The 12314-nt window shown below is 49.0% G+C and overlaps 1 protein-coding gene across 1 annotated transcript in view; it reads left to right on the top strand.

The window, feature by feature from the left end:
* Nucleotides 1-11983, top strand: part of LOC311328253 (vitamin D3 receptor B) — a 16952-nt gene extending 4969 nt beyond the window's left edge. Inside the window, exons 4-7 of the mRNA XM_084462250.1 lie at nt 9-192; nt 2508-2659; nt 9223-9339; nt 11729-11983. Of these exons, the coding sequence (XP_084318376.1) occupies nt 9-192; nt 2508-2659; nt 9223-9339; nt 11729-11982 (707 nt within the window). The 3' untranslated portion in view covers nt 11983. The remainder of the gene's footprint in view (nt 1-8; nt 193-2507; nt 2660-9222; nt 9340-11728) is intronic.
* The last annotated feature ends 331 nt before the right edge of the window (nt 11984-12314 follow it).

Below are 12314 nucleotides of genomic sequence, written 5' to 3' on the forward strand. Positions count from 1 at the left end.
CCCTGCAGAGTCGGTGGACACCAAGCTGATGAACTTCAGTAACCTGCTGATGATGTACCAAGAGCAGGGCGGAAGCCCCGAGTCCAACGAGGAGGACGGCTCGCGCCTCTCCATGCTGCCCCACCTGGCCGACCTCGTCAGCTACAGCATCCAGAAGGTCATCGGCTTCGCCAAGATGATCCCCGGCTTCAGGTGTGTGTGTGTATGCGTGTGTAAGTGTGTGTGCGCGTGTGCGTGTGTGTGTTCGGCCCGTTCACGTGTGTTTTTTTGCGGGCACGCATGGGTTCAGCTGTTTGTCTTCGGTGTGTGTTTTGGTTCACGTGGGCCCTGTGTGCTTTATTGCGTGGGTGTTTGCGTTAGCGCGTCGACGGGAATGACACACACACACACACACACACATACACACACACACACACATTAAAGCACCGTCTCAATCAACACGCATATAGTCAGTTAGAATACAATACACTTTTGCACTTGATTTTTTTTTTTGAATGTTTTCAGACTGATACTGTACGAGATTCCACATGGATTCCTCACCGGCGTCTATCTGGCCGAGGTGTTGACACAACCTCGATCGTCATGGTAACCCTCGGAGCGCTCGCTCGGCAGTGTAAACGCGTTCGCTCTCTCTGTGCCCCATCAAGGATACTCCGAGCTCGAAAGTGGATATTGTAGGAACCCAAGGCATTCTGGGAACTCAAGGTCCCCGTGTCTCTCGGTAATGTTCTTGACAGAACAAGGACTCGTTCAGAACCGTAATATTCTCAAGGTTGAGCACGAGGTTACATGATGACTAACAAGGTAACTGTTTGGGCGTGTACCGTACTCTTTCGTAGAAAAACCCCTCATAACCCACTATTATTGGCAAAACAAAGATCAGTCGATTCGAAGATCACCTCAAGACTAAGACAGGATGTAGAACAAGTAACACATTGTTCTATTCTATATGCTACAGGAACCAGTGGAAATGTTTCTTGTAACTCATCTCTGGGTTCTTCCCTGCAAGGCACACTTAAACACATTAGCTGTGCCGATTATGACGAGGTTTCTTGAGGAACCTGCAACTTTCAAAGCCGCGTCTTTCATCGGCGTAACAAAAGGGCCTCTGTTGTTTTACAGTGTTTGTCTCTCCCAGTGTTCGCCGACAAGGATGATCGTTCAGTGTCACGGGGGTCAAAGGTCGCGGCAAAACAAGCTGAGGCCCATCTTTCCTGAATGTCGCCATTCTTGTTGCGGAGGGTGATGGAGGCCACAGGATTAGCTGTGGAATGTTTGTTTGTTAACGTGTGATTTGGTATCTAAGCCCCGAAACCAACCGACGCTCGACCCTAAAGGCTGCACATATACGAGCTACACATCGGACATCTATACCCATTATAGTTCAGGGTTCGGTGGTTACGCGTTGTTGTCAGCGGCGATGTATGAGTGGGCGGGAACAACTGTGGTGTTATATGCTGTGTTCCCATCAGTCTTTGCAACATGTTCACAAATACTAAGCCGTCAATCATTGGCAACCAGTTTTTCCAGAACTTTTTTTTTTACTCCCGGGATTTCTTAAATCAATCCAATATTTCATGGCTTATTTGCCTCGCGGGGACAATGTACAGCCAGGAAGAGCAGAGTAGCACATCAAATGTAGAGATATTTACATTTAGATCACACTTGCATACGTCTGTAAGTAAGATAAGCTGCAACTCATGAGAGAAGACTTTGAACCACGCCTTGAGCGCTGATCCACCATCCACCTGCCCGCCCACGCAAAACAAGCGCCTCCGAAGTGACATTTGTGACTTTTATCGTCTTGTCAGCATGCCATAAGATAAAGATCGCTTTACTGGTCCGTCTTGAAACTCATACGTAGTACCAGGGGGGTCTAAGGTAGAGATGTAACGGTGTGAAAAATTCATATCACGATTATAGTGGCCAAAATTATCACGGTTATCAGTATTATCGCGGGATTGTAAAATGTGCCGAAGATTTTCTGAAACTACAGATACACACGCTGAAATAATTTATACAAGTTTAATATTGAAAACCACAAATAAAATCACTATGCACTTTTTTTTTTTTGCATAAACATTTAAATAATGCATCTTTGAGACTGTTGCTAACTTTGGCTGACGCTGGACAGTATTTACAGTGAGTTTTTCAAAAGCGGGGTAATCAAACACGGGTTTAACACTAATTTTATCGCGATAAATTGAATCCAATTTTTTATCGCGGTTTATCATTCTAGAGGTTACCGTTACATCCCCTAGTCTAAAGGATCCCTTGAGAGGGGTCGGGGAAGAATTTTTACAGCTCACTTTTCTGGCCCCTGGGTGATTACTGTTTTTTTGCTTCCCTCTGGAATATGTAGGGGTGGGTCGTATGCCCACCTCCCTTGTTCTCTGTAAAGCGCATTGTGTTGCCTCTGGGTATGAAATGCGCTATACAAATAAAGCTTTGATTGGTTGATTGATTGATTGATTGATTGATCCCGTCTCCGTTGTGAATCCGCGCAGGGAGCTGACGGCAGAGGACCAGATCGCTCTGCTGAAGTCCAGCGCCATCGAGGTCATCATGCTGCGCTCCAACCAGTCCTTCAACCTGGAGGACATGTCCTGGAGCTGCGGGGGACCCGACTTCAAGTACTGCGTCAACGACGTCACTAAAGGTGAGTGGCAGCGACTCGCACAAGGGCAGGCGTTCGCAAACTGTGAGGCCCCTGGGGGACCCCAAAGAAATTCAGGGGAGGCGCGGAGGGATGGTTAGAAAAATATTTTATTTTTATTTTTATTTTTTTTGAATTTTCTATGGTTTTTATGAATGAAACGTGATTTTAAAGGTCGATCTAAATAAACAATGGGAGAGATGTATACTAAATGTGTGGATAGTGCAGAGAGAGCCTCCCCCCGCAGGCATGAATGTATTGTGCGAAAACGTCATAACATTAACTAGCAACAGATGCCACCGAGCTAAATGGACAAATTTAGGGGGTTGGGGGGCGCGGGTGTGTCACTGTTTGGGAGGGGACGCCCACATTGATGGAGTTTGGGAACCCATGCACTAGGGTTGCAAATTTCAAGGAGTTTCATTCATCGATAACTGTTGACCTTAACGAACGATAGTCAATTAGCCTTCACTACCTGGCGCCCTCATGTGCAGTCAGACCCTAAATCATGATTACATTTCACGCAACTCCCGTTGATAACGTTCGTTCCCCCAAAAAAGTTATGTTCCATTAACAATTAATCGAGTAACCAAATCTTACTCGAGTAAATTCTTATCAGCAATTAATCGATAGTCGATTAACTATTAACATCCCTAACTCACACACGCTGACAAGATGGTAAAGAGGGAGGACACATTCACTTGTGTTAGCCGACATGCAAACCTGCGTCATCCACATAGCTGTGATCAATGACGCAATATCCAACACATGCTGCTTTTTAAACTGTAAACATTTACACCACGGCCCGTTTGTCCCCGGAGCAGCTCAGTACCTCGGTCCCTTTTTACCCAGACTGCTCTGCTATCGGATTTAGGGCTGCACGATTATGACAAAAGATAATAATTGCGATTATTTGCTTCAAAATGGTAATTGCGATTAATAATTGCGATTAATATTTCAAAGTAATAGCTTTAGCTCTGCACAGTTTGCATATTACCTGCTGGGCTTGAGCGACATCATCTTTTTCGTAACCAAAATGCTCCCAAATCACGAACCTTTCTTGCTACTAACTCACTGACCTCGTTTTCGCTCATTTTGTCACTACTCACGGCTGCAGGTACTCTTGTGACACTTGTCTTGACCTACTGCTATCTGTCTTCTCAGTGAAATTGCTGCGCACAGCGCACTCAGCGGGAACACGTGTGATTGGTCAGACAGCATAAACGCCTGTGATTCGTCCGTGTAGTCCTAGCACAAGCACACTCAATTCAAAGCAAAAGTATTAATCACAATAATTGCGGCCTTTTGCGATTAGCTAATCGCGGAGGTCATAATCGCGATTTCGATTAATTCACGATTAATTGTGCAGCCCCAATCGGACTGCAAAACGGCAATAACAACGCAACTACGCACACACATCCACACAGGCCACACACTCAACGTCACTTGATTCTCACAGTGCACATTGATATTTGATTTAAAGTCAGGCTTTTAGCCAGCCACCTAATTTTCAAACGTAGTCTCTGGGCGCAGGTTATGAAGGACCTCGAGCTGAGAAGCGTTGAGACACACTTGACACCCATAAACCAGTAAACTCACACTCGAGGCGTTATGGGAGCTGGCTGTGAATAGACTATTGTGTCGGTAATGTTGCAAAAGGCGACACTGTAACACACAAACAACACGTAGTCACCAGAGCTCATATTACTAAAGACAAAACATGTTACTAATAGCGTATACATGATACCTGTGAGTGCTCAGAACATGCCTGGATGTATGGCTACACACACACACACACACACACACACACACACACACACAGATAGGAATCTTCCGGGGTACGTAGGAGGGACTGGAGCTCATTAGCGTGTCAGCGAAAGGTCACGCTCCCCCCTAGCACGTGCACACGCGCACGTGCGCCGACGCTAACGCTGCGTTTAGCCAGCCCTGCTCCGCGCGTCCGTAGCAGACCCCCCCCCCCACCCCCCCCCCGGTGTCCGTTTGGCTCCCTGCCCAAACCTACAGATAAAACACTGCATGTCGCTCCTGACCCGCGCTCGCCACAAAACGCCCTCTGTCTTCCCTCAGGAGAGGTCGAGAGGTCACGCTCGGCCCCCAGATAAGCTCGAGTGTCTTTGTACCCGCAGGACCCGTTAGTGATGTTTGACTTTGGCTCCGTGAACAATTTTGTCCCAGAGACTTGCCGTATTCAGACCAGTAACTGACTGAACACAAACTCAACACAACCCCCTTCGTCCCTCTTCCTAAGCGCTGAACCCTTGTCCGTTTTAAGAGTCTCCATCGAGACTTGACGGCACGGCCTCTACGACGGCTCTGTCCCATGCGCGAGGCCGGTGGGGCCTTCGCAGCCCTGATTGGTCGTGTTCGGCTCGGTATCAACCAATTAAGATCCAGCTGCGATGCCGCCACACCCAGTCGAGCAGAGTGTCGATTGGCTGCTGGGTTGGTCAAGGGGGGCGCTTCCCGTGCACCCTGGACCGTCGAGACGCCACCGAGCCGGTGTCTGATTGTCACATGGTGACCTTTCTCTGTTATGAAGAGGAGATTGTCTTCATCACTGCTATAGCTCCCAATAGCCTCTGTTTATTGAGTTAGTACCCAAGGGGGGAACGTTTCAAGCCTTCCTGGCTCTTCCTCAGGAGGGAGGGAGGGAGGGAGGGAGGGAGGGAGGGAGGGTGAGAGGGATGGAGGAAGGAGGGAGAGTGGGAGGGAGGGAGGGAGGAAGGAAGGGAGGGAGGGTGAGAGGGATGGAGGAAGGAGGGAGAGTGGGAGGGAGGGAGGGAGAGAGGGAGGAAGGAAGGGAGGGAGGGAGAGAGGGTGAGAGGGAAGGAGGGAGGGAGGGAGAGAGGGAGAGAGGAAGGAAGGGAGGGAGGGAGGGAGGGAGGGATGGCGGGCAAGGCTTGAAACGTTACACTCTTGGGTGTTAACTCAATAAATATAGGCTATTGGGAGCTGGACCAGTGAAGCGGACAATCTCCTCTTTATTGCTGACCTTTCTCTGTCCAGCACCTGGATTCTAGTGCGGATGTGCGAGCCTTATACCTTCCTCACACGCCTTATACCTTCCTCACAAGCCTTATACCTTCCACACAAGCCTTATACCTTCCTCACACGCCTTATACCTTCCTCACACGCCTTATACCTTCCTCACAAGCCTTATACCTTCCTCACCAGCCTTATACCTTCCTCACAAGCCTTATACCTTCCTCACAAGCCTTATACCTTCCTCACAAGCCTTATACCTTCCTCACCAGCCTTATACCTTCCTCACACGCCTTATACCTTCCTCACCAGCCTTATACCTTCCTCACCAGCCTTATACCTTCCTCACAAGCCTTATACCTTCCTCACCAGCCTTATACCTTCCTCACAAGCCTTATACCTTCCTCACAAGCCTTATACCTTCCTCACCAGCCTTATACCTTCCTCACCAGCCTTATACCTTCCTCACACGCCTTATACCTTCCTCACACGCCTTATACCTTCCTCACAAGCCTTATACCTTCCTCACAAGCCTTATACCTTCCTCACAAGCCTTATACCTTCCTCACAAGCCTTATACCTTCCTCACAAGCCTTATACCTTCCTCACAAGCCTTATACCTTCCTCACACGCCTTATACCTTCCTCACAAGTTTTATACCTTCCTCACGCCTTATACCTTCCTCACGCCTTATACCTTCCTCACAAGCCTTATACCTTCCTCACAAGCCTTATACCTTCCTCACCAGCCTTATACCTTCCTCACAAGCCTTATACCTTCCTCACACGCCTTATACCTTCCTCACAAGCCTTATACCTTCCTCACAAGTTTTATACCTTCCTCACAAGCCTTATACCTTCCTCACAAGCCTTATACCTTCCTCACCAGCCTTATACCTTCCTCACAAGCCTTATACCTTCCTCACAAGCCTTATACCTTCCTCACACGCCTTATACCTTCCTCACACGCCTTCTACCTTCCTCACAAGCCTTATACCTTCCTCACACGCCTTATACCTTCCTCACCAGCCTTCTACCTTCCTCACACGCCTTATACCTTCCTCACACGCCTTATACCTTCCTCACACGCCTTATACCTTCCTCACACGCCTTATACCTTCCTCACAAGCCTTATACCTTCCTCACAAGCCTTATACCTTCCTCACAAGCCTTATACCTTCCTCACAAGCCTTATACCTTCCTCACAAGCCTTATACCTTCCTCACAAGCCTTATACCTTCCTCACAAGCCTTATACCTTCCTCACACGCCTTATACCTTCCTCACACGCCTTCTACCTTTCTCACAAGCCTTATACCTTCCTCACAAGCCTTATACCTTCCTCACAAGCCTTATACCTTCCTCACAAGCCCTATACCTTCCTCACAAGCCTTATACCTTCCTCACCAGCCTTATACCTTCCTCACACGCCTTATACCTTCCTCACCAGCCTTATACCTTCCTCACAAGCGTTATACCTTCCTCACCAGCCTTATACCTTCTTCTCCAGCCTTATACCTTCCTCACAAGCCTTATACCTTCCTCACACGCCTTATACCTTCCTCACACGCCTTATACCTTCCTCACAAGCCTTCTACCTTCCTCACAAGCCTTATACCTTCCAGCCTTATACCTTCCAGCCTTATACCTTCCTCACCAGCCTTATACCTTCCTCACAAGCCTTATACCTTCCTCACAAGCCTTATACCTTCCTCACACGCCTTATACCTTCCTCACAAGCCTTATACCTTCCTCACACGCCTTATACCTTCCTCACAAGCCTTATACCTTCCTCACAAGCCTTATACCTTCCTCACACGCCTTATACCTTCCTCACGCCTTATACCTTCCTCACAAGCCTTATACCTTCCTCATACGCCTTATACCTTCCTCACAAGCCTTATACCTTCCTCACAAGCCTTATACCTTCCTCACAAGCCTTATACCTTCCTCACAAGCCTTATACCTTCCTCACAAGCCTTATACCTTCCTCACACGCCTTATACCTTCCTCACAAGCCTTATACCTTCCTCACAAGCCTTATACCTTCCTCATACGCCTTATACCTTCCTCACAAGCCTTATACCTTCCTCACAAGCCTTATACCTTCCTCACAAGCCTTATACCTTCCTCACAAGCCTTATACCTTCCTCACAAGCCTTATACCTTCCTCACACGCCTTATACCTTCCTCACAAGCCTTATACCTTCCTCACACGCCTTATACCTTCCTCACAAGCCTTATACCTTCCTCACCAGCCTTATACCTTCCTCACAAGCCTTATACCTTCCTCACACGCCTTATACCTTCCTCACAAGCCTTATACCTTCCTCACAAGCCTTATACCTTCCTCACAAGCCTTATACCTTCCTCACCAGCCTTATACCTTCCTCACCAGCCTTATACCTTCCTCACAAGCCTTATACCTTCCTCACAAGCCTTATACCTTCCTCACAAGCCTTATACCTTCCTCACACGCCTTATACCTTCCTCACACGCCTTATACCTTCCTCACACGCCTTATACCTTCCTCACACGCCTTATACCTTCCTCACAAGCCTTATACCTTCCTCACACGCCTTATACCTTTCTCACACGCCTTATACCTTCCTCACAAGCCTTATACCTTCCTCACACGCCTTATACCTTCCTCACACGCCTTATACCTTCCTCACAAGCCTTATACCTTCCTCACCAGCCCTATACCTTCCTCACAAGCCTTCTACCTTCCTCACAAGCCTTCTACCTTCCTCACACGCCTTATACCTTCCTCACAAGCCTTATACCTTCCTCACAAGCCTTATACCTTCCTCACCAGCCCTATACCTTCTTCACCAGCCCTCTACCTTCCTCACAAGCCTTATACCTTCCTCACACGCCTTATACCTTCCTCACAAGCCTTATACCTTCCTCACACGCCTTATACCTTCCTCACCAGCCCTATACCTTCCTCACAAGCCTTCTACCTTCCTCACAAGCCTTTCTCCACTTCAACATCGATTGTCAACACACTGTAGTCTCATACATAAGAGCCAGCCAATAGGCTATATGCACCTGAATAATCACTTCATCCAATAGTGTAAGACAGGAAGTAGAGAAGCACGTCTAATTTCAGGAAGTACTAGAGTTGTGCATGTAGCCCACTGGACAGGGCGGAGTTTCCCAGAGGCATCGTAGCGCTATGATGAACGGCGTAGCTAACGATGAACGTAGCGCTACGATGCCTCTGGGAAACTCAGCCCAGGTAGGTTTAGAAGTAGCATTGTTGTCCAGAATCTTTTCCTGAGATGGTGGGTAGCTGACCGCTGGGTTGTGTTGTTGTGTAGCCGGGGGGGAGGCTGACCGCTGGGTTGTGTTGTGTAGCCGGGGGGGTAGCTGACCGCTGGGTTGTGTTGTGTAGCCGGGGGGGTAGCTGACCGCTGGGTTGTGTTGTGTTATTGTGTAGCAGGGTGGGACGCTGACCGCTGGGTTGTGTTGTTGTGTAGCCGGGTGGGAAGCTGACCGCTGGGTTGTGTTGTTGTGTAGCCGGGTGGGAAGCTGACCGCTGGGTTGTGTTGTTGTGTAGCTGGACACACGCTGGAGCTGCTGGAGCCGCTGGTGAAGTTCCAGGTGGGGCTGAAGAAACTCAACCTCCACGAGGAGGAACACGTGCTGCTCATGGCCATCTGCCTGCTGTCCCCAGGTACTCCTCCGTGTGTGTGTGTGTGTGTGTGTGTGTGTGTGTGTGTGTGTGTGTGTGTGTGTGTGTGTTCCTCGCTCCGCCTACCCACCCGCTGGCTCTCATGAGCGGCTTCCATCTCTACCAACCTACGTATTCTACTTTCCCTCTGCGTGTGTGTGTGTGTGCTGCGTGTGTGTCTGTGTGCGTGTGTGTGTGTGTGTGTATATGTGTGTGTATATGTGTGTGTGCATGCGTGCGTGGATGTGTGTGCATGCATGTCTACCCATCTGTCACATGAAGCCCTGCGTATGACAGCTGTGTGTGTGTGTGTGTGTGTGTGTGTGTGTGTGTGTGTGTGTGTGTGTGTGTGTGTGTGTGTGTGTGTGTGTGTGTGTGTGTGTCACAAATTATTTAAAGTGTACGTTCTTGACTGTGTGTGGATCTTGTGGTTTTGCTGTTCTGTTCTGGTATTTTAAAGGGCCTCGTTATACTAGACGCTGCTGCGTGCCGTACATTCACTTCCTGTAGTTTCAGCTCGGACGCTATACATCACGACCTATCCTCTGTGTCCGGGCCGACGTGGACCCTTTAGGCGCTCGTGTCAATGCCTGCGCAGAATGTCAACTAGCATTTGTTACATCTACAACACATGCCTGTAGGAGGGAGGAATCAATGAATCAATCACATTTTATTTATAACACACATTTCATACAATCAATTTCAATTTTCAAGTTCATTTCATACAAAGTAATATCAATGTGCTTTACATCCAGAAATGAGAAGATAAAAGAAATGTATAAATGTGGCATACTAGTAGACAATAAATGTATTATTAACAATACATCCCTTTCCCACCCACACCCAAAAACATAGGAGGAGAGTAGAGAAGAGAGAGAGACAGACAAATAAACAGCCACTAATTATTCGTAGGCCTGGGAGAATAAATGGGTTTTCCGCGTGGTTATAAAGGATGAGAGGAGGAGAAGGATGAGAGGAGGAGAGGATGAGAAGGATGAGGTTCCCCCTCTAACTGGCCACTGTCAGGATCCCTCAGAAACACAATATTATAGAAATCCCAAGTGGGGGAAAGTCTCAAGTCTGTACTTGTGGAAGTCCTTGGGAAGTTAACGATATGCGATACAAAACGGCGTGGGTTTGTGATGTCACTGCTGGCCAGGTTACCATGGCGCCCTCCCTGCAGTGGCCATCAGCTGACCTCACAGCGCCGAACTTCCCGCCCAAACAGCGTTAAGGTTTTCACATCGTATAATAATAAACTTTATTTGCATAATAAACTTTTTTTATATAGCACCTCTTTAAACAAATGTTACAAAGTGCTTCACAAACAATCATTAGTACACCAAAACACAGGATAAAACATACAGTGACAAATATAAGTAAAACGTAATAAAAGATATGAAACTCAGCACAGGGAAGGTAGCATAAAAAGATAAAATAAAATAATAAAACAATTACAGCAACAACAAGAACACACGGAGTAAAACCATTATGAAAACGCTTTGATGTACAAATGAGTCTTAAGACGAGATGTAAAAGTAGAGCCAGTGTTGGCTAGTCTCAGATCCTCACGCAGGGCGATCTAAAGGTTAGGAGCCCCAACTGCAAATGGTAAATGGACTGCACTTATATAGCGCTTTTCCACCTTAGCGGCACTCAAAGCGCTTTACAATGGCCTCTCATTCACCCATTCACACACACATTCACACACCAATGGCGGTAGCTGCCATGCAAGGTGCTAACCTGCTCATTGGGAGCGATTTTGGGGTTAGGTGTCTTGGTCAGGAAACACTTCGACATGTGGACAGTCGGAGCTGGGATTCGAACCACTGACCCTTCGATCACTGAACGACCCGCTCTACCAACTGAGCTACAGCCGCCCCTAGTAGACACAAGCAGGGCAGAGGGAACAGACAGAAGATGACACATGGTGGGCGGCTGTAGCTCACTGTAGCTCAGTTGGTAGAGCGGGTCATTCAACGATCGAAGGGTCAGCGGTTCGAATCCCAGCTCCGACTGTCCACATGTCGAAGTGTCCTTGAGCAAGACACCTAACCCCAAAATCGCTCCCAATGAGCAGGTTAGCGCCTTGCATGGCAGCTACCGCCATTGGTGTGTGAGTGTGTGTGAATGGGTGAATGAGAGGCCATTGTAAAGCGCTTTGAGTGCCGCTAAGGTGGAATATATAAGTGCCGTCCATTTACCATTTACATGACCGGACACAAGGAGAATAAAACGCTGGCGTAAGCGCTGCCGTTTCTTTCTAGAGCCGCCGAATCGGCCGAGGGCCCCTCGAAGCGTGGCGGCGCCGAGGCCGGAGGGGGGGTCTCTGCGCCGAACCACGGTAACCCTCTCCCCTCTCTCCCCCCCCCGCAACCCCCCCCCCCCACAGACCGTCCAGGGGTCCAGGACCACGCCCGCATCGAGGGCCTCCAGGACCGCCTGTCGGAGACCCTGCAGGCCTACATCCGTCTGCACCACCCGGGGGGCCGCCTCCTCTACGCCAAGATGATCCAGAAGCTGGCCGACCTGCGCAGCCTGAACGAGGAGCACTCCAAGCAGTACCGCTCGCTCTCCTTCCAGCCCGAGCACAGCATGCAGCTCACCCCGCTGGTGCTGGAGGTGTTCGGCAGCGAGGTGTCCTAGAGCGCCCCCCCCCCCACGGGGGTACGGGAGGGGTGTGAAAGGGGCGGGGGCGAAGGCGGGGGCGGGGGGGTCGAATCTGGGGGATGTGGCGGATGGACTGTGGAGAGTGATGATAGAAGACGTGTGTGTGTGTGTGTGTGTGTGTGTGTGTGTGTGTGTGTGTGTGTGTGTGTGTGTGTGTGTGTGTGTGTGTGTGTGAATGAGTGTGTGTGTGCGTTTCTGTCGGGGTTGAAGTCAAGAAGAGGAGGGAGGGAGGGAGGGTGTAGCCCCCGGGTTGTGAGTTGTTGACGGTCTGCAGAGTCTGGCTGACACAAGGGAACCTGCATACGTTT

Source organism: Borostomias antarcticus, assembly GCF_949987555.1.
Source record: "Borostomias antarcticus genome assembly, contig: scaffold_425, whole genome shotgun sequence".
NCBI classification, from domain to species: Eukaryota; Metazoa; Chordata; class Actinopteri; order Stomiiformes; family Stomiidae; genus Borostomias; species Borostomias antarcticus.